At 37.3% G+C, this 23,175-nt stretch overlaps 1 protein-coding gene across 14 annotated transcripts in view; it reads left to right on the forward strand.

Moving 5' to 3' along the window:
- The window catches only part of ATRNL1 (attractin like 1), a 535,879-nt gene that overhangs the window by 397,096 nt on the left and 115,608 nt on the right, over positions 1 to 23,175 (forward strand). The window contains exon 28 of one of the 14 annotated variants that reach the window (XM_036222147.1): positions 9,825 to 9,976. The exons of the other annotated variants lie outside the window; for them this stretch is intronic. Coding sequence (XP_036078040.1) covers positions 9,825 to 9,842 — 18 coding nt within the window. The 3' untranslated portion in view covers positions 9,843 to 9,976. Of the gene's footprint in view, positions 1 to 9,824; positions 9,977 to 23,175 lie in introns of those variants that run through there. 14 annotated transcript variants of the gene reach the window in all.

Genomic DNA, 23,175 nt, shown 5'->3' on the forward strand with positions numbered 1-23,175 from the left:
TAGCCAGTCACATATGCTTGTGCGGGGGCAAGGAGATAATTGACATTCTCAAGCAGGTAATTACAAAAGCAATTAGTAGTGCCCACAACTAATTACAAGACTGAAAACTGTACCCACAAAAATGGTACCAGTGTCTACCGGGCAGAAAACCAGTCTCTGGAAAGTGATAGGAGACTTAACGCATCCGGAAATATAATGAGAGGCAATAAAACAAACCGTGAACTAGACTCACCTGAGTCTGCAAGCAACCTTCTTTGAGGGGAGCTGTCCGAGCCTTTGTGCCTCTGGCAAAGGGCTGTGCTTGGGGCAGTTTCCCTATTGCCAGTAATAACCTGCCAGAAAACTTGGGCCTGAACTTACATCTGTGTCAGGAGCCTGGTGATCTTCAAAGTTCTTTCATTTCTGGAACTAACATATCACACAATCCTTCCTGGAGTAGCGATTTTTGATGATGATGATGTTATCGGTGTTCACTTTTCACATGTTGTAAAGTAAAGGATCCTCTAAGGATCATCATTGTGTTTTTTGGTTGCTTTTCAACTGCACTCGACACCAGCCCTTCAAGGAACAGAACTTCAGTCAGATATTTTCAGGAAATTCATCTTTAGCAGAAAGCTTCCTGTGGTTTGAGATCCCTGCAAATTTTATCTCCCCGATTAAGCTTTTGATTGTGCTTTGTTGTTTGTTACCTAATCTTAAACTAGTGATTCCTATGTAAATAGGAAGAGGTAGAAATAGGGAAATTTGTTTTATCCGATGGCAAGTCAAACAATTTAGTTTTCAAGCAACAAGAAAATAAAAGTTGTTGAGAAGGTTGGTACTGTAATACCTCAAAATATTAAATCTGTCAAGAAAAATGAAAAGGCCTGAATCACTCCCTCTCCTGACACATTTCAGAATTGGTGTACACAGCACAAATTATAGGGTGCTTGATGATGCTGGTGATAATAGTGTTAAGGGTGGAAAATTTTCAAGCGAGCCAACTTCTGCTTCTGTAATCTGCTTGCGTGTTTGATATTAACCAAGGTGTGGTTCTAGGCTTTATAAACTGACTCTTTTTGGGAGCTGGGGGCTGATCTCCTCTAACCCTATGTGGTAGAGAGTCAGTCGCCAGCTGGCTAATAAAGGCTCATAATTCATCTCAACTGTCTCCGTGGGTCTTAGAATTGATCACGCCACAACAAGAGCACCAGGGAGCCCTCCCTTACAGCACCAAGTATTACCGCTAAAAGGATTCAACTGTGAGGGCTGAGCATAGGTAGTTGCCTGGAAATGCTAAGGAGGATTAAGGTCGAAGTTTCCAAAAATAGAACAAGTATAGCAGAAGAATGAATGATTTAACTGGGAGAAATGCCTTTGCCATTCTTCCCTAGTGGTGAATTTCTTTGCCCCACCCTGTATTTTCCCATCATTTCTTTTGCCCAGCCCTACACATTTACTTTAGGGGGAACCTCCTGCCTTAGGAGCTAAGGCAAAATGCCTAGGTGTACAGGAAAAAAATTTCCCTTGAAGTAAGGGTCAAAACAAATGCAGATCTGCTATTATGGTAGAGCAGTTTAAATGCTGCAGCACAACTGAGGATTAAAATCTGGAAAAACGTATCCAAAATGAATATACAACCAAGAGGCTATTTTTTAAATTAGCAATGATTGAGGGGTAATACAGAAGGATTAAGGCCGTTAATTACACAACAGATAAATAATAAGCAGGTCTTGCTTAAAATGTACTATAAAACTGTCTTGCTAACCAGAGAATAATTTGCTGTCATTTTTTTTTCCAAAACATGTTTTGTGTATTTGTATATATTTGTGTGCTTTCCAAATGGATTTGGGGGACTATAGAGTGTGTGGTCTGAGATGTCACCTACCCAGAGCCGGGCAATCTGACTAGTCACTTCTTCCTGAAGGTGAATCTAGTGACTCCCCAAGCAGCCTTGTTAATTTTTTTAAGTCTCTTACTGTTTGAAGGAGCTTCCTTACTTTGAATTGGCTTCCTCATTGTAACTTCCACCTGCTGGTCCCATTTTCGTTCCCCAAAGTCGCCAGAGAAAGGGTCTGACCCTGACACAGTGGCAACCTTTCAGCCGTAAAAGGCCTGGAAGCTAAATCTCTTCTGGTGTCCACTGCCTCTGCGGCCCTTCCTCTTACTGTTGTATTTTAGCTTAGTGTTCTTACGCAGCTCAATTAAACATATTCAAGCAGAGAAACATTATTCAAATGGGTAAGAGTGAGAAGAGGGAGAGAACAGGGACTAATACTCTGCTTCATTTAGCTGTAAAATCTGGTAACTCGGCTTTTTAAAAAACAAACAACTTTAACTGAGTATGTTGGTGTCAGACTTACCCCGGATATTTTTAGAAATTCCATGTTTCAGGTACTACTTCATTTCCTTTTCTAGCTATATATATTTTTCTACTATCTCCTACTACTTTATTTTAATAAATTTAAAGTGATAAATCAACAGACGCCTATTTTCTTCACCCTCAGTTTCTCGTTGCACATATATTTCAAACTCAGTGTAGAAATGTCACTGGTAACAAAGGAAGAAAGTTACGGGGTCTTTCAACTGGATCCATTCTTCTTCCTGGGCCATCTCCCAACCAAACGCAATGTCTTTAGGATTGACATGAAGCAAAACAGAGAAATCAGAGCCATCAACGAAAGCTAAGAATCCGTCAGTCAGCTACTAGTAACCATGATAATTTTAAGAAAAACGTGTCATGACATGTTCCTGTTTCAGGGCCTTTTAACTTCCTGTTACCTTTTCCTGGAAATCTCCGCCCCTTCCCACTCCCTTCACGCCCCCCACCCCAAGACCCACATAGCTGACTTACTCCTTCACCTGCTTCAAGTCTTCTCGAACGTCACCTTTCGGTGACTCCCTGCCACGTCCGCCTAATTAAAATCGTTTCACCCTTCCTCGTGTCTAACACACTCCTAGCCACCTCCCTCCCCTGCCTTATTTTTCTTTAACATCAGTTATCATATCACATGGGCTTTTTCTCCTTTTATTTCTGGAATAATATCATTCATGCAGGAGAATGTATAAAACACGTATGTGTCGCTTAGAGCAAACACCTGGATAAACAAACACTTGTATAACCTCCCCCCGGGTTACGCAATCAGACGCTTCCCATGTGGTCTTCCCAGAGGCATCCACTTTCCTGACTTTTTTGGCAATCGGCACCTTACATTTCTTATTTTAACATCTACGTATGCGTACACTAATGGTAATAATTTGGTTAATTATTATAGTTAAAACCGCAGACCCAGATACATGGCGTTCTTTTTACCCATAGACTTCTAGACCGATCCTGGAGTACCCCGAAACCCGTGCTTAGCCCGACCAGTTTGCCTCTTCCCTCACCCGCCGTTTCACCCCCAACCTCCTGCCCACATCCTCATCCAGATTTTATTTCCCAGTTTCGCATTTAGTTCAGCCTCTGATAGTTAACCTTGCTAGATTTTCAGATTCTTCCCTAATTCCCTTAACAGGACTATCTTCGCTTTTGACTTAGGTCAAAATCAAATGCCCACAGTAATCTAATTTTACTAAAAAATAATTCACTCCTCAGAATCCAAAGTGCCTACTGGGCAAATGGCAGATAATTTCTTTTATTTTTTTCATTTCTGAAACAAACTTACACGGTTATAGAGTTTCTGTTATTTGTTACCCACGCTAGTAGCGGGAAAGCTCAGGCTCGGCCTCAACAGCCACATTCTCTTTGTTCTCTGGTCCAGCCCTCAAAGTGACTTTGCTTCACTTAGGGTTATCACATGAACAGGCGACAGTTTTCATTTCAATTTATTCCAGAGATTCTAGCAAGCATACTGCCTCACAGATGATCTCATTTTGTTTTGATAATGTGCCCAATCATTCCATATACAATCAAAATGTGTAATCAGAGGTTATGCAAATGAAACTTGATCATCATTGGGACCTCTGCCTATTTGCAAGTGTCCTTCATCCTCATCTAGCTGAAGTTATCTATTATTCTCTTCTCCGGAGTTTTCGGTGGAACAATGTCCACCTTTCCTTCGCACACTGTAGTCCAGAGAACGGTGCTCGCTTTCTTTTTCCGTCATTAGAATTAGATGTCTCATTCATCCATAATCTGAGTTCTACAATAGCCACAATCACTGTGTCACTGGCCCCTGAAATGGATTCGTAGATTCAGCAATCACTGCACTATCAACATACATTAGGTGTAGCATTTAAATCCGCTACTGAGAACATTGCCGTTTTATCTGTCCAAAGTAGTATGCAGTGCGTGTGCGTGCGTGGGTGTGTGTGTATCTCCAAGCTAACTCCTCTCACATTTATCAGCGTTCTGGCTTCTCTCTACATTAGTGGCATTTTACTAGAAACAAATGTTGTGGGGCAGTAGATTACCACGCATCATCTAGGAGTTCCTTGGGCAAATGAAAAAGATTGAAATTTCTATAAGGAAAAAAAAAATGTAATTTTTTGTTTCGTTATTTTCTTCCTTAGCTTCAGTATTTTTGCATTTATTTATGCATTCACAGAACAGGTTTTTACGTGATGGTCGAGATAATCATACCCTTCGCTTACTAAAGTGAAGGTTACATTGGCTAAAACACAGAAAAAAACTGTACTTCAAAAAATATAATTGAAGTATTTATTTTCAGTTTCAGAAATTTACTTTATATACTGAAATTATTCTTTCTAGAGATCATATCTCTTTTCTGTGGCTAATTAATCCAGTTCTTTGAGAGACTTATTATCGCCAAACATTCAAAAATAATTAGTATTTGGAAGAATACAATTATATAAGTGATTGTATCCATAAAGTAGTAAAATTTTGAAAAGATAATTTAAAGTGGAGGCCTGCATGTTTTTTCATCATTACTGCAAAATAATAATTTGACCATTTTTGAGAGTTCTGCATTGAACTGCTTGTGAAAAGAAGGTCTTGGTGACAGTCTTCAATGAAAATAAATATAGTTTATAAAAAAGAAATTGTATGATTATGCAGAATCTGTGCTCCTGTTACTCTTTTGACATAAGGTTATGTTGGAAGACGTATCTGTTTTTATGTTTGTCTTCAGCTCAATCTCGTAATAGAGTTATCCTGAATTTGGAGAATTTTATTTAGTCTATCATCATAGAAATTGGTGGTAGTTTGCAAAGGTTTTAAGTTCAAGAATGCTGATTATTAGTATGTTAAAGTGACCTCAACACTTTCCAAAACATAGTGATATAATCATAGCTCATCATCTATATTCTGTGAGACTGCAATAAAGATAATACTACTACCATGGAGTTTATAAAATAACTTTCAAGAAGCTAGAGCATCATTTATTTTAATACAAGGTGTTTGAGGATCACTTTTTTTTTTTAATGAAAATATAGAAAGTAGCAGATAGGAAACAACCATAAAGATGCCAGTCATAAATAGCTGTGACATCAAATGACAATTCATTCATTCATCAAATAACTATTAACTACCTACTATGTGCCACAACATCTTGTAGGAGTAAAAAATGCAGTAAGTTTTAAAAATACAAGTAAGAATGGAAATGAGCAATGACTGCTAATGGGCATGGGCTCTTTTTGATTGGTGATAAAAGTGTTCTAAAATTCTATTATAATGATGGTTGCACAACTTCAAATATAGTAAAAACCACTGAGTTGTGCATGTGCACTTTAAATGAGCAGATTTTATGGTGTGTGAATTATGTTTCAGCAAAGCTATTAGAAAAAAATGTTTTATTGATGGGAGAGAAAAAGGAAATTGGTTATAATATTGGCTTCAAGCCAGTGTTGACCAACTAGGCAAGCATGCATCACACAGTTTTTGAGGCAGTTCCGAAGAAGGGAGACCTCTTGGATCGGGCATAAGTGTTCCTCTACTCTGGCTGTACAAGCTCAGCCCTTGCGACATGATGCTTATTTTTTTTTTTTTAATAATCACAAATTTATAGAAAATGTACATGTTGAAAAACTTTTTTTTTCAGTACCCTGTGAGAGTACAATTGCCACCTGAAACCCTCTTGTCTCCCAATTACATCAGTCCGTATTTCCTAAAAATAAGAACATTCTCTTGCATAACTACAGTATGGCCATCAAAATGCAGAAATTAATATTAACATGTTACTGTCACCTAATTTGTAGACCCTGTTCATGCATTGCATTGAGTCTTTTTCAGTCTTAGATAGTTTTCTCAGTCTTTCCTGGACTTTCATGAGCTTGACAGTTTTGAAGAATTATTTTGTGGATTTTAGAATGGCCTGCAATTTGGATTTTCCCATGATTCCTTCTGATCACATTCAGGTAATGTCATCTTGAGCAGCAACATTAAAGAAGTATCCTCTGTTCTTCTCATTACATCCTATCAAAATGTGCACAATTTGTCCCATTGCCGATGATGTTCACTTTCAATCATCTGATCTAGGCGGGGTCTGCAGGGTTGCTCCGATATACATTTACTCTTCTTCTTTAAAAATTAATAAGAGTTTTATAGAAGGTACTTTGAAACTACGTACAGTTCACATTCTCCATCAGACTTTCAGTGTACGATCATCTATTTTGTTCACTGATGATGATGCCCATTGCTGTTATTATTTCGATACTCAAATTGCCTGAGATCTGGGCTTTGAGACCCTCTTTAAGGTCACTTCTGTGTCCCTTTGATAAGTTTCCGCAGTCTTTGAGTACGTCCTTGCTTTCTGGCACAAGACGTTCTAGTCTCATCTTGTTCTTTCTCCAAGAAGTCCTCGTTCCTTTTGGCGGAGAGCGGTCTGTAGGGGTCAAGATCTGGCCTGAGTCATGCTCTTGCTTTTGAGCCGTTGCTCCTCCCAGGTCTCTCAGTAGGCAGAACTAGAAAATATATGTTTGTGTTTATGCATTTACATGTAAATTTATTTCTCTACCTAAATATTGAAATCCATAAGTTTATACTAATAGCTGTCATTCCACTCCAGTATCACCTCTCTTTCCATATTTATAACTCCTTTCTCTCTAACCAGGTGATGGACCAGGTTTTCATTATTCTTCATGTATTTACCTTTTACAAAAACAACCCCCGCCTTCGCTGTCTCCCATCTTAGCTGTCATCCTGTCCCCAGGGCAGCATCCCTTCTCCCTGCACTCAGTGTCCAGCACCCCGTGCTGGGCTGGCCCCTGCCCGCCTCACCCTGCCGAGGCACTCACACCAGATTCCAGACCCCTCCTTCACCTGGACGGCCTCCGCACTAACCCCGTGCTCCAGGACTTCTCATCCAAACGCCGGTGTGGGGGGATGCTCCTCCCAACTGACCCCCCCCCCGATGCCCTTCTCACTCCCCCAGGCTCTGACACCCCCACACCTAGCCATACTCCCCTCACCCTGCTGGGGCCCTGACACCCCATGCGAGGCCACCTCTTTGTCGAGATGCCTCCATCGCTCGCGTGGGACAGCTCTACTCCAGGCGACATGGATGCCCTCGTCACTCAGTCCTGACTCCACATCTGCCCTTTTCACAGACGCCTCCTCACCCCGCTGTGGGCCCCCACATCATGTTCTGACACAGCGTGACTTTTCTTTTCCCACTGGTATGGACACCTCCCTCGCTCTACCCCAGCGAATGGCTTTAGGACTGAATCATTCAGAAAAGGAAGTGAAAGGAAGTTAAAAACAGGAGGAAGGGGAAAAGCTCACACCGTATTTTAACTTGACATGTCTTTTTCACCTACTAGAACAAAGTCTGTGGGGGAAGGGACCACATTTTTTTTTTTACACCTTTTAATTCTCGCAGGCCGAGGGAAGAGCAAGTGCAAATTCTCTTCAGTAAATGCTGCAAGTTTTTCAATTTATAAAGTTCTGTTTTCTGAGCATTGTGTTGACTCCCAATCCCCTCCATCCCCAGTCTCTCCTTTCTTCCACGTTGCTGATCTTGTTTCTTCTGGAATCTGTTCCATCTTCTCTCCCAGCTTAGGTATCCCAGTTGAGATTCCTGCCATCTCTCACCTGTTACAAGAGGCATGTAACCCCCTTTCTTCAACTCTCTCTGCTCCCCGTTTGCTGTGCATCTTCCTTACACAGCTGATTGTGTCCCGTCCCTCCGAAACCCAGCCACATGGCTTTCATACATCATACCAGAATATGGGAGTGTAGGGCCATACTTCAGCTCCAAAGTACCCTGAGATCTGCCCTGTATGCTAACTTAACTGACGGCTTCCTGTAACAGAACATCACTTGCACGTGTACACCTCTCTGCCTGACTCCCCCTGGAATATGTTATTTCAGTCTCACAACTATTGAAAAGTTGTTCATAATTCAAATCTCGGTTCCAATGTCACCTTTTCCTGAAATATTTCCTGATCTAGTTAAAATGAACTACTTACTTGGCTTCGGTTTTATTTAAATATCTCTCTGCCCATTGGATAAAAAGCTTTGTTTAAGTACGAGAGCTTGTCATAGTCATCTTTACATTCGTAATACCTGTTTGCTTTGCACATAACACGTATTTAATACGTGTTTGAATTTAATATTGATACAATTACTGTTCATTGTAAAGCCATGCATAAATCTTGCAGTAGTGCACCTGGCAATAATGCAAATTAGAATAACTCGAATTCGAACATGAATGATTGGCAAGTGGTTCCTTTGCTCTAGCTGATCCCTTTACTCAAAGTTTCTCAGAAAGAAGAGGGACCGTGACGCTAAGGTGATGCTGGACAGGGAAAATTATGAGATCCTATCTCAGGAAGCAGGGGGGCGGGAGTCGGTGCCCACATTCTCTCAGCCCAGTCTCTCTGGATCAGGCCAGTAAAATGTTCATCCACCAACCAGATTTCTGGGATCACTGCTGCTGCCCCGGACATCCCAATGTCCCCATCAGTGCTTAAGCTGGAGCTATTACCACTGGGTGCCAACAAACTTCAGCCCACAGGAGGTGGAGTTTACATCAGAGACACTGAACTCCCAAATGACCTGCCGCACAGCTCACCTTGGTCATTTGGTTAATCTTGTAATAATGCCTGCTCCCATGATGCACAGTTTTTGAACGCTGTCTCAGTCCATTTGAGCTGCTACAACAGAATACCATAGACCGAGTGGTTGATGAACAACAAAATTGCTCACAGTTCTGATGGCTGGGAAGGCCAAGATCAGGGCGAAGGCAGGTCCCACGTGTGCCGAGGGCCTGCTTCCTGGTTCAGAGACAGCTGTTCTGCTATGTCCTCACATGGCAGAAGGAGCTCCGGAGCTCTCTGGGCCTCTTTCATAAGGGCACTAATCCCATTTGTGAGGGCCCCAACTGCATGACTTAATCACCTCCCCAAAGCCCCCTCCTAATACTAACACATTGGGTGTTAGAGTTTAATTTATGAATGGGGCAGGGGGCAGGGGCAAACATTCAGTCTACAGCAGACAGCATTGACTGCATTAAGGCAGGGTTCTATTGTATCATTTTCTAACACCTCACCGTAAACCAGATCCTATGCCAGACGGATAGTAGGTATTGTTTTGTTTTGTTTTGTTTTGTTTCTTAATCTGTTGGTAAAGAATCTGATGCTAATAGAAGAAAAAGTTCCAAGACTATAGAGCTAAGTAAGTAGCAGACATAAGAAGAATTGAATTCCAGCCTGAGTCTCATGCGGTACTCCTAATCCTTTCCTCATAAAGGAAAAACCAGAAAAAAAGAGTGAAGAAAGAAACAGAATGAAGGGGAGAAAGACATCTTTGAAACAGGAGACAAGTTGCCATCTCTGCTTTTTTTAGCCCCAGAGGTCCGATTCTGCCCAGGAAGTAGCAGCTTCTAACTTTGTTCTTTATCTCTGTTCCCTGCCTGCTGATGTCTGGCTTCCGGGACTTCTACCAGGGCTCTCTCCTTGACTGAGTGTCTGCATTTCCCCAGGGCATTGAAGCCATGGAGCAAAAGGAAGAAATAAACTTTGGTGCAGGAAGTTCTGAAATCCCAGTGAATTATTTTGCTCGTAATTGTATTTAATAAACCATTGTCTTTTATTTGCATAAGGGTGTTGGAACATTATTATCTTTGAAATGCAAATTACACGATTAGCCATTGTTCACTTTCCGTACTCTTTAATTATTTATCTCGTGGATGGGGGTGTTGGTCACAGACTCTACTGATTAAGAACCAGAATGATCTACGCCCACATGGCTTGGTGTCTGCATTAACCCGACTTGACTTTTCAGTTTTTTCATTAATGTTAACTGCACCGCTCCACTGTCTTCATCAATAAGATTTTGCCCATCCAGAAAATTCTTAGATAGGTAAAGGAAGATAAAAATTTTACATAATTTTTTTGTTCCTTTCAGGGATTTTTGCAAATTAATTTAAAGGACTATCAAACTACTAAACTTTCAAGAGATCTCATTAGAAGATGCACTTGGAAACTCTCACCTTGTGCCTCCACCAACCCTAAATTGTTACATAGTAATCCTTAGCCAATCCCAGTCTAGCCCGCACTTAATGAAAGACCTGTCTTAACTCAGAGCCTCCACCCTTGACCCTCCCTAAAAAAAAGGTCTAACTATCTGGCCTCTGTCCTTCCTCTTCTGAGAGACTGCTAAAAAACTGTGTCAAAGAAGCTGTCTCCGTCCTGGTGGTTAGCAATGAACACAGCTCTGTCTTGATATTTTAAGGAAATCACTATTCAAAGTTGGGGTGATTGAAGGCATTTCCCCTCAGGGTTATGAAATTAAACTAAAGGTCTAATTCTACTCAGGAAAGAAAAACCTCTTCTCTTTGTCCTACAGAATCTGTAAGCAACGTTATTTTTTTTTTCTGTGAAGCAAAAGTATACTAACTGTCAAAAGCTTACAATAGCACAGAATTTATCATTTTTGTCAGAGAAAACTTAGTGGAAAAAATACAAAATCATTATAAAAACAATTGATTTGAAGTTACATTTTGAGATTACGTTATTTTCTCTCTGGTGTTCAGACACCTGAAATTCAGTTTAAAATATGTTGGTGAACAATTTTTATTCTCCAGAAGTACATTTTAAAAACAGCAATATTTCATAACAACAGTATAAAACGAAAATAATTGACTGTCTCTTGCCTTGTGGGACTGGGCTTTTAATCTAAATAGATATGAAACATAATGACGTTCATCTGTCTGAGACATTTGTAGACTTAAAAGAAATTAAGTCCACAAGCTTATAAGACTAGTTCATAAATCAGCAAGTAGGTAAAACTTTTTCAGAACGCTCTCAAGGGACTCCTTAGCCCTTTGCAATGTGTTACCTGTTTTATATACCCTTTTAAGAAGGGTTCATAACCCATTGAATATTTGGCAAAAAGAACATATTGAATTAAAATTTACAAGAGCTTACATTTATGTCATTTTTGATTTAACAATTGTAGAAGACTTGTTCAAAAATCACCCCTGATTTTCTTTTTCTTTTTTTTTTTTTTTTGGTAGTTTTCTAAAAATGCTGCTATTATCAGGGCATAAAAGCCATACCGCCTATAGTAGAAATGCTGTCGTGTAACCATTAAGGCCACAGTAAAAGGCAAAATGTTGCAGCTAAAAGTATTTTTAATGACTCGAAATTGCTTGGAGTGCTTTCTAGAAGTAAAAGGATGCTGATTTATTTACCTAGTATACTTACCTAAATTAATTTGGCAGGATTGCTTTGGACCTAATCCTTTTACAATGAAATTTATATGTTAATATTTTTAAATGGTGCATCGTTTTTTCCTGAAGGATATCTATTGCAATGACATGAATCTACCAATAGTCATTAAAGAAGTAAATTAACCCATTGCTGAAACATGAGCCAAGATCACATTTTTACATAAACTACACACATTTATGATTTTATGTAACCTCACAGATAAAACACCACTATGTAAACCGTTAATGAGAACAAATAGAATCACATTTTATTTTTAGTTTGCCCTGATGTAAACTTTCCACTAGAAATACGGAAGACGCTTTACTCTGCCATAATTTTTGTCATAGTGTTTTTTTTAATTTGTTTTTTTTTTTTTTTACAGTTTAAATGAATGAGGTCTTTGTATACCTTTCTGATTAAGCACAATCTTTACAGATTGATTTCTAATGATTTTTTTAATATCGACATTTTTCTATGTGTTTTTTTTCTTCTTTCATGGAAATAGTAACCATAATTACTAGCATATAAATAGATTCTTCCAAGAGCAAAGTCAGAACAGGTGTACTTTGGCATGTGAGTGAATGGCATATTCACTTACTCCAGTTTTATGTCTTGTTTTTTTGTTTTGTTTTGTTTTTTTTTTCCAGTTATGGACATCTTGGTACTTAGGGCTGTGGCCTTGCCAATAAGTATGAATATATTGTGATGTGTATGCACTGTGAAATACATTTTTTGATAACTTTTAATTGACATGCATTTTTAAATGAATGTGTCAGGTTCATATAGCTGACATTTAACTCGTTTTTCCTACGTGCCCAGTACTGTGGTGAGTGTGCTGCACTGTGGACTGAATGTTTGTGTCCGATCATGACAATTCATTTGTTAAACCCCTAATCCCCAATCTGACAAGATTAGAAGGTAGGGCCTTTGGGAAGTAGCTAGGTATCGAGGGTGGAGTGAATGGCATTAATGTCTATGAAGGAAATGACGTGAGAGAGTTGATGGCTCTTCTGCCATATGAGGACACAGGGAGAAACAGGCCTTGTGCAAATGGGGAAGAAAGCCGTCCCTCACCAAGACCCTGACACGCTGGCACCCTCGTCTCAGGACTTCCAGCCCCCAGAACTAGGAGAAATAAATGTCCATTGTTTTAGCCACCTGCTCTGTGGTGTTCCATTGCGGCAGCCTGAAATAACTACAATGGCATGCCACATAATTATTTTTTTTAATTCTTACAGGAACTATTCTTATCATTACTTTAGAAAAGAAGAAAACTGAGGTTAGAGAGACTAAATAGCTTATCCAAAACACACAACAACTAAAAGGCGTCCGTCCAGGACTACATCTGGGTTGTCTGTTACTCCCCACACAGGGCTCTTAACTACTGTTATGAACTGCCTTTCAGACTTATTTGTCTTGATTGTCCATTTGACTAACATCTCCCCCAGGACAGACAGACAAACAGCAAAGGCACAGGAACCTTAAAATGAAAGCCAGGATTTTTTGAGCAAGTTGTGGTATTATTATGTAGTGAAGGTAAGTTTCCTCCCACACATCCCCCAAGCAGGAAACATATTAAAATTATGGGGGAGTCAACTTGAAAATATTATTCAAGACACAAAGAATTTATTTTCTATAGCTTCTTAGGAACATATCTCAATTTATGTTTTAAAGAAGGCTAGTGTAACTATAGGTTACTTTGTAGGTCAGCCTTAACAAACTATAGGTGAAATCTAAAGAAAAATTTGTGAACTGTTGCAAACGTGTTATATGTGTGTGTTCGATGAATGAAGATTGAGTTCAATGCAATATGCCTCTGAACATCTAGGAGGTAACTTTTCAAGGGGTATTGAAAAAACACATTCTCCATCTCCCTACTAATGGCAGGAAAGAATGCTTTATTGTTATTCAGCCCAACAGTCCAGTGTGGTCTTATCTACAATCTCATTAGTCCATCCCATTCCCTTGATGATAGGAAGCCCCGCCAGTCCCATAAGAGGACCTTCCAAGGTTGTTCTTGGATGCTTCACTCCCCTGCAAAAGCGAATGGCATTGTTTTCAAGATGCTGCATTGTTTTAAGTGTCATGATTCTTTTTGCATCTTGGAGTTATCTACTTCAACAAGTCCATTCTCTTTCTGTTCACCATTTATGAATCTGTAAGATCATTTTCATAAATACATAAAACAATGGTTAGATGTTCTGGAACTTCCTCCCATTTATACTTCAGCTGTTCCAAATCAAACATTTACTCCTCACTATTTTTTGCCATCTGCTCTACTCCACTGCAGTATTGCCTGCTTGCCTCTGCTTTCCCAGGGGTGTGTTGAGAGAGTATCAGGAGTTTAGTTTTATGTCATATGACAGAACCAGAAAGAAACTTTAACTTGACACTTTCTCCAGCAGTGGGAGCGGGTATGATACAAATATACACAGGCAGTCTGTGGCTTACAGACGTAGCTGGCATGTTTGTCATTTAGGCACTCTTACAGACAGAGTCTAAAAATCATCCCAATGTAACCTTAAATCATGTAAGAAAACTCTACGATGGAATGGATTTTCACATTCAGAAATTATGTACATTTTCTCAGCATGATATCCACTTACCTATCACTTCATGCTACATAAAATAATAAATTATCCAGTCTCATCTAAAGCCATCTGAAACATTTAAAAGTTTTGTAGTATAGTATTTTAAAGTTGACTAACCATTATATAAAATTAATAAGATAGTTTATACAGTTTCTTACTTTATTGATTGTGGGTAATAACCTGTAGCTGGAAATACAATAGAATGATGTGACTAACTGCCTTTAAAAAAAACTTATTGAAACTTGAGTGATTTATTTTAATGTTCTCGAATTCCTTTCCCTTCTGAAATTTTAGAGAGGAAAGGTCAGATAATATTGAGTCGCTTTATCCACTAAAAATTTGGTGGAGAATTTCTTTAAGGAAAGATGTGGATTTTAATGCATAAATTTTTTTTAGGCAGATTATTGAAGTTGAAATTTCATTTCAAGAGGCAGTCAGCTTTGTTTAACTCTATATTTTTAGTATCCAGAGTTACTGAACCAGATTTTGCTTTCGCTTTAATTAATAACTATAGGATGTGAGGCAGTTCCGGTGCTGCTTTTTCTATTAACTGGCAATTTCCTGTAGGAAATTAATAAAATGAAAAAGGGGGGGCGGGGTGGCCAGCAAGAAAAAATACATGCTATACTTGCAAGTCACTTAAATTCATCAGAATAAATTAAGCTGCACGGGTGTGTGTGTGTGTGTGTGTGTGTAAGTCTCTTTTTGTTAATCCTTAGGGCAAAATTGACAAGGAACAGGACCATCCCCAAAAGTGATCAACTTTAATATACAAGACATTACCTAATTAATTACCTGATTACCTAAAACATTTTGCTAGGCCATCATAGCTTTATGGATAAGAAAGTAGATTCTAGAAACATACTGCCTGAGTTTGAATTCTTTCTCTGCCATTTAGTAGCAGTGGGAATTGAGACAATTTATGTAAACTTCTGTATCTCTGCTCTTTCTGTTTAAAATGAGAATCATAATAACACCTCTCGTATATTGTTGCATGAAGATTAAATGGAGTAATATGCATAGTACCTGGTACACAGTAACTGCTGCATTTGACTACACTGAGCTGGTTTTTTATTCAATAATAAATATTTTAAATCATCTTTTAATTTAGCAATCTCTTCCTGTAATCACTGGAACTAAATCTTTAGAAGAAAAATTCAAGTTTTTAAAATACTCTCAAATTTTGTTTTGTTTTTTTCTGAGTCTTTCTTTCACTATGTGTTTGCCTACTTTTTTAGTGTTTTGCCCAGGAATCCAAAGGGTACATGCATTTGTGTATACATATGTTTAAGTCAATATCATCAGCATCAAATTCCAAGTGTCTGATAATTTTTTCAAGTTAAAGGGCTCCCCTTGCTGAGATTCCAGAATTTCTTGAAAAATATTTGGAAGAATATTGCCAATTGATGAAGATAGAAAAAGAAACACAGCAGCTGGAACCTTTAATTACTAGCATTTAGATCTGCAACTTGACCTCACTGGTAACCGTGGCCGGCTCGACAGGCCTTGAAGACTGTGGTTACCTTTTCGTAGTTATGTATATGTCTATTCTACAATCAAAATGTATTGCAATTTAAATAAAGATGAAATAAAATGTGGAATTAAGGTCTGTACTGCTTTGACTGTATTGTTTATAATTAATTATCTATAGTTGATAGCATTAACGAATTGTAGTTTTGGCTTCTGAACTGCGTGTAGATGCCTAGTTGGTGACATACCTGAAATGGTTTCTTGTCCTTTATTATCATGTGCTTATGTGCTCATCTGAGCATGTCTTGTCACTAGGATTCCTTATAAAAGTTGCTTCTAATTTCCCAAATTAAAGGTTTCTCTTAATTACAAGTACTCTAGTTTTGAGAGGTTTTTTTCTGGGGAGGGGGGAGGTTTGAGGAGTAGTAAGTAGTACCTTTTATCATCCCATCTTATAAGATTTATTTTGACTGTATGGATTATTAAACTATTACTTTTTATTAATTAATAATAAGTAACTAAAGTAAATGTTAATAAAATGACTAAAATATATATGCTAACAGATTCATCCTTATTTTTTTCTCAGCACTGGGTTAAGTGGACTGTATTTGAGAAAGACGTTATTTGGAAAATGTTGCTAATTTGTTGTTATCATATTTAAAATTACATTAGTGAAATTCAAAACAATGTCTTTTTTCAGCGTAGCTCATCTAAACCAATGGCATGAAGGAAATTTCCCTTTTTATTATAAATAGAATTCCTTAGTTATGAATATACCATAATTTACCTTACAGACTTATGTTTTTAGCTTGAAGCTACTATGAAGAAAGCTGCTATACCCATATGTGTACAGATCTTTTCTGTAGACATGTTTTTCTTTCTCTTGGTTAAATACCTAGGGGTGGTACTCTACTGGTAAATTGTATGATAAATATATGTTTAACTTTATGAGACTCTGCCAAACTCTTTTCCAAGGGGCTGCACTGCTAAACATTCCCAACAGCAATCTATGGAAGTTCTCATTGCTCCACATTGCAACTCTGTTAGTTTTAGCCATTCTATTGGGTATCTTCTTGTGGGTCAACTTTGCATTTCCCTGATGACTGCTGATGTGGAGTGTCTTTTCATTTGCTTATCAGCCATTTGTATAACTATTTTGGTAAAATGTTCAATTTTTTTGGCCGATTTTAATTGGAGTGTTTGTCATGCTATAAAGTTATAAGATTGTAAGATTTTTAAAAATACATTTTGGATACAAGCTCTTTTTCATATATGTGTTTTGCAAATATTTCCTCCCAGTGTGTAGCTTGCCTTTTCTTAAGAGTTTTTTGAAGCACAGATGTTTTTAATTTTGATGACGTTCAATTTGTTGAAGTGTGTTTGTTTGTTTGTTCATGGTCAAGATTTTGATGTGAAATTTAAGAACTCTTTGCCTAACTCAAGGTCACAGAGATTTTCTGATATTTCCTTCTAGAGGTGTTATGCTTTAGCACTTACATTTAGGCCTTATTATATTGCACTTTGAGATTTTGTTTTGTTGAGTTTTGTTCTTTGCTTAATATATAGTGTGATATAAGGGCCAAATTTTTTTTCATATAGAAACCTAGTTATTTCAGCAGTTTCTTTGACCCTATTCATTACCTCACTTGCTTTGCTGCAGATTAGTAGACTATATATGTGTAGTTTTATTAAATATATTTCATTCTGTTGATATGTATATCTATGCTTTATGCCAATCCCGCAATGTCTTGATTATCGTGGTTTTCTAGTCAGTTTTAAAATGAAGTATGTAGTGCAAATCCTTAAATTTGTACTTCTTTTTCAAATTTGTTTTGGCTCTTGTAGGTCTTTAATTTTCCCACATAAATTTTAGAATCAACTTTTCAATTTCTCAAACAAACAAACAAACAAATAAACAAACAAAAAACCCCAGCCGGGATTATGATTGGAATTGGTTTGAATGTATGGGAAGAGTTGTCATTTTAATAGTCTTGTGCCTTCTAAATTATAAATATGATACTATCTCCTCATTTATTTAGGCATACTTTAACTTCTCTCAGCAATATTTTATATTGAAATATTTTGTTAAATTCATAGTTATTTTATTTTTAATGCTATTGCAAATGGTACTTTTTTCATTTCAATTGCCAATTGTATGTGGTCATTGAATGCTAAAATACAATTCATTCATGGATATTGACACTTTATCTTGTGATCTTGCTAAACTCAACTTACTAATTTTAATTTTTTTGTAAATGCCTTAGGATTTTATATGTAGAAAGTTATGCCATCTGCAGATAAACAGTTTTAACTTCTTCCTTTCCTATCTATATGCCTGTTATTTCTTTTCCTGGCCTTATTTCATTGGCAAGGACTTCCAGTACACTATTGTATTGAAATTGAGAGCCAACATTCTTGTTTTATTTCAGATCTTAGGAAGGAAATATTCAGTCTTTCACCATTAAGTATGGTGTTAAATTTAGGTTTTTCCAAAATGTTTCTTTCTCAGGTTTAGGAAATTTCTTTCTATTCTTAGTTTGCTAAGAATTTTTGTCAGGATCGGATACTGACCTTTGAAAATGTTTTTCTTAATTTTTTTAGATGGTTTTACTTTAGTTTGTTGATATGGTAAATTAAGTTGATTGGTTTTCCAGTGTTAAAGTGACATTGCCTTTTACGGAGTAACCTCACTTAGTTGTGACATGTTATCATTTTTATGTATGGCTGAGTTCAATTTGCTGTTTTTTAAAGTTTTTTGTTTGTTTGTTTGTTTGCCTCTATGTTTAGTAGGTATACCGGTCTATAATTCTGATTATTTGTCATGTCTTTGTGCAGTTTTGGTATCAGAGTAATGCTGGCTTCATAAACTGGATGGAGACATGTCCCTTCCTGATCTATTTTCTGGAAGAGTATGTATAGAATTTGTATTATATCATTCTCAGATGTTCGCTAGAAATTACCAACTAAAGCCACCTGGTCATTGTTTGTTTGTTTGTTTGGGGGGAGGGTGTTTTTATTCTTGATGTATGTCTTCCATTTTTCTTCATCAGTCTTACTAGAGATTAACCAAAATTTTTGATATTGTCCTAGAACCAGCTTTTAGTTTTATGAATTTGTTTTCTATTTTGCGTGTCATTGATATTTATCTATTATTTCCTTCTATCTGTTTCGGTTTCATTTACTACTTCTTTCCTAATGTCTTAGGATGTAAGCTTGGATCATTGATTTCAAACTTTTGTTCTTAGTATAAGCATTTGAAGGTATTAATTTCCCTTTAAGTACTCCCTTTAGCTACATTGCTAAATAGGAAGCCAAGCTAATTTGTTATGTTGCATTTTCATTTTCATTCAATTCAAAACATTTTTAAATCTTCCTTGTGAATTCCTTTTTGACCTTTGGATTATTTAGAAGTATATTGTTTAAGGTCCATGTATTTGAGGATTTTTCAGATATCTCTCTATGGCTTAATTTTAGTTTAGTTCTGTTGTCTTCAGATAATAACTTTGTGTGATTTTAATTCTTTTAAGTTTGTTATAGTGTCTTTTAAACTCAGAATATGACCCATCTTGGTTAATGGTCCATATGCACTTGAAGAGAATTTATATTCTGTTCTTGTCCGGAGTTCTAGAATTATCTATTAGGTCAATTTCATTGATGATATTTTTGACATTTTCTACATCCTTAGTTCTGCATTCTTACTGATCTGTCCTTAGTTTTACATTTTTACTGAGAGAGAAGTGTTACAATATCCAATTATAATTGTAGTCTTGTCTGTTTCTTCTTTAAATTCCATCAGTTTTTGCTTCATTCATTTTGAAGCTCTTTATTAAACATGTACACATTTAGGATTGTTATGTCACCTTGGCGAAATGACTCCTTTATCGTTATATAATGTCATTACCTTTTCCTAGTAAAACTTTTTGGTCTGAGCTCTACTCCTTCCACTATTAATACAGCCATTCCAGCTTTCTTTTAATTACAGTCTGCATAGAATATCTTTATCATTTTACTTTTAACCTGTCTGTGTTTATATTTAAAACGAATTGCTCGTAAACAGCTGTATTTAGGTCATGCTTCCTCCCACCCACAATATGACAGTTCTACCTTTTAATTCATATGTTTAGAGCACTTACATTTAAGATAATTACAAATGTGGTTAGGTTAAAATCTATTATCTTATTTGTTTAATACGGTCCTTGTGATGAGAATTCTGCAGTCTCTTATGTATTTTACCACATTTCCTTTCTCCTACTCTACATGCAGCCATTATAGACTTCTGATTCTTTCAATGGGCCACTTTTCACAGCCTCCTGATACTTCCAGAGCTGCTCTTTTTGCCTAGTTCACCCTGTCCTGTCTTGTCCTGTTCTCAGCATCACTTTCCTAATTCTTACTCATCCTTCAGATTGTAGTAAAGATTGTTTTCCTCTAAGAAGTTTAAATATGTGCGTGTGTGTGTGTGTGTGTGTGTGTGTGTGTATTTTTTTCCAAGTCTGGGTAAGTGCATTTTCCCTACTTTTGCTTCACCTACCCTAGAATTTGTCCTATTAGCATTGATTTTTTTTTTTTTAAATTTAAGCTCTGTATAGGAGTATGCCAGAGAATGAAGGAGAGTGTCTTTTTCTTCCAAAGGGCAACCCTCTCGCCAGATTGCCATGCGTGTCTGCGACTGTCACACTCTCGGCCTCTCCTTTCGGAGTGCTGCTACAGAGTCCTTTTGCTCATCTTGCCTGAGACCATCCCAGTTAAACCAATGAGAGCGCTCCCTGGCATCCCTGCTGGGCCGTCTTTTCCTAACAGATAGTTTAATCACAGCGTTGTCAGGCATATTGTTGTTATATTGTGTTTCTTAGAGAGTGAGGCCCAAAGGAAAGTTCTCTTTCAGATAATTTCTGTTTTCAGCAAACAGAAAGTGTGTGTGCTTTCAGCAGACTGGCACTGCGTTGTTGAAAACTCAGTGCTATTGTTTTTCACTAATAGTGGTCTGAACACGTATCACTGGCAGAGTACCACAATCTGATTTTATGCTATTGCAATAGGATAGCTGCTGGTTAGGCTTGGTCCCCTTATGAAACCACATTCTTTTTGTATTAGATTATCACAAAGCATTAAATAACTTGTCCTAAATTGATTTTTAAAATTTCCACAACAAAATTCATCACCGTTAATACATGAAAATAGCAGCAGTTATAAAATGGCACTAAATAATAGACAGATGTCTAAAAAACAATATGTAGTTTTTAAAAAATTCTTACAAGACAAATTATGATAATAGGTATTGACCAAAAAACGTGGTTTATCTATTTGTAGAAAACACAATTATAGCAGACATTTTCAAGTGCATTTTTTCTTACACCCTTAATTAACATTATTCAGACATTCTTAGAATATTTTATACCTACAAAATACTATTTTTTGACATCTAAGTGCAATATGAAAAGGAGAATCTTACGAGTTATTTATTTTTTCATTTGAGCCATAATAGTGATTCTCATTTTTATTAACTTGGTGGTAGGAAGCTACAGTTTTGTTTTGCTTTATGGAAAGAAGAGAAAATCGTATCCTATTAAAAAAAAATAAGTAATATAGGTCAAAATCCAGCTTATTACCTGAATATCACATCAAGGTAAGATCAAGTAACTGAACGATCTAACTCAGCCTTCTAAATATTTTTATACCTTAATTTAGGGAGCAATTATGAGAGCATAATTAGTGAATCAATAAATACTTTTTAAAATCCTACTGCTTGAGTCATAATATCAGCCATATGGGGAAAATATCACGATGCCGATTTGGTCAGCAATAGTAACTTACTTCCCTAAAATGTTTTTTAGTGAAAAAATTTGTTTTCAAATAGATTTTTCAGAACTTGTTACTGGCTGAAGATCAGAATATTGTAGTGGTTCCTTTTTTAATTAAAAAGATTACATACTCATTTTAATCATCTTAATTATTTTAATCTATCTAATGGATCTCATTAAAATCAAAACACAGGGTTTAATTTTTGAAAATAAGTTTCTAATCTGCAGCTCTGTAGATACATGTGATAGTCAGCTACCAGCCACGTTGAGATACAGGTGTTTAAAAGAGCAGTTGGCCAACCAGACTAGGCGGACGATGTTTTCTCCCTTCAGTGGGGTCGTGTATAACCTTCTTGAATATGCCCTTGAAGCTGCTACAGAGCCTTTATGCTCAGGACTCAGGAAGGGCTTCGGCTGAAAGGAGGCAGCTCTGCCGTGGTTATTAAACAGTCAAGAGCACTCATTTCCACGGTGCCAGTGTCCCTGCACCGCTTCGTGAGAAAGCTCATGGGAGTCAGTCATGAGACCTGGGTGCGAGTTTCAGCTCTTGTACCTACTCGGTATAAAAGCTGAGGCAAGCTATCAAGCCTCCGTGGGCCTCAGTCTCTTCAACTATTAAAAAGTTGATAGTAATACATTATCGTGCTATCTAAATTCCACAATCACGTGAGATCAAAAAATAAAAAATAAAACTTTTTCAGATGGTAAGGCATGGTACATACATTAATTACAGCTCACCTCTATAATCAGGATAGAAGAAAACCTGAGGAGCACCTTTCCAGAATTACTTGCCTCCAGAGTTCGGGTTTGAATGGACAGTAGCCATTGAACAGACCAATCAACAAAGCAACCCACCCCCCACATCCGTCCCTAGATCATCTGCGTGGTAGTAGGAAGGCCATAGATAGGCTAGTTCTGCACTTCTGTCAGCCATATCTTATTCTCACTGCAGACTGAATATAATAAAAATTCACAAGCCGAAACTGGGGGCTAAAAGCCTTTTAAATTGTGAGAACCCTGCATTATAGAAAAATATAGTTTTATTATTTGAAAGTAATAAAATTATTGTTTACATATTTGAATTTTAGTTCGAATACCTAAAATGAAGTTGCTCTTGAATTTACATTGCCACCAATGCAGACACTCGTTGATATGTATGTGTATTAATTTATAGGTCACTATTAGCAGACTACCTTTAAGTGGAGATTGACTTCAGAATATTTTTTTTTCCTTTAACTTATCCTTTCTCTTTGTCCCCTCATCAGGCAGGATCTAACAATAGTATGCGTATGCATAAGTGGTCACGCGTGCCAAGAATAAGTGGAAATAGTGGGAGAAGCCTTTAGATCCACATCTATTTTAGAAAGTCTGGAAAATGAGAAAGTAGTAGAACTCCGAATAGCTGATGTACATTTTATATTCTCAGTGATTTCCTGCCTTATAATTCTTTGAAAAATCGTATTCCAATCCCAAGTTGCCAGGTAAGGGGAGAATAAATAGGAAGCCAAGCTGAGTCCATGGCTCTTCAGCACCGTCCCACTTAAGCCGGCGCTATGGGACTAATTATGCTCTCTAGAAATGCTCATCAGAAACAAGTTCAGTCAATTACAGTGGTGAGGCTAACCAAGGTTGTTTTAAACAAAAGGAAACCCCTTTTCAGTCTGACAGTAGAAAATAAGAAACATTCATGCTATCACTAGAATTCAGTGAGCACAGACTTT

The sequence above is a fragment of the Rousettus aegyptiacus genome, unplaced genomic scaffold (genome assembly GCF_014176215.1).
Source record: "Rousettus aegyptiacus isolate mRouAeg1 unplaced genomic scaffold, mRouAeg1.p scaffold_m13_p_6, whole genome shotgun sequence".
Lineage (NCBI taxonomy): Eukaryota > Metazoa > Chordata > Mammalia > Chiroptera > Pteropodidae > Rousettus > Rousettus aegyptiacus.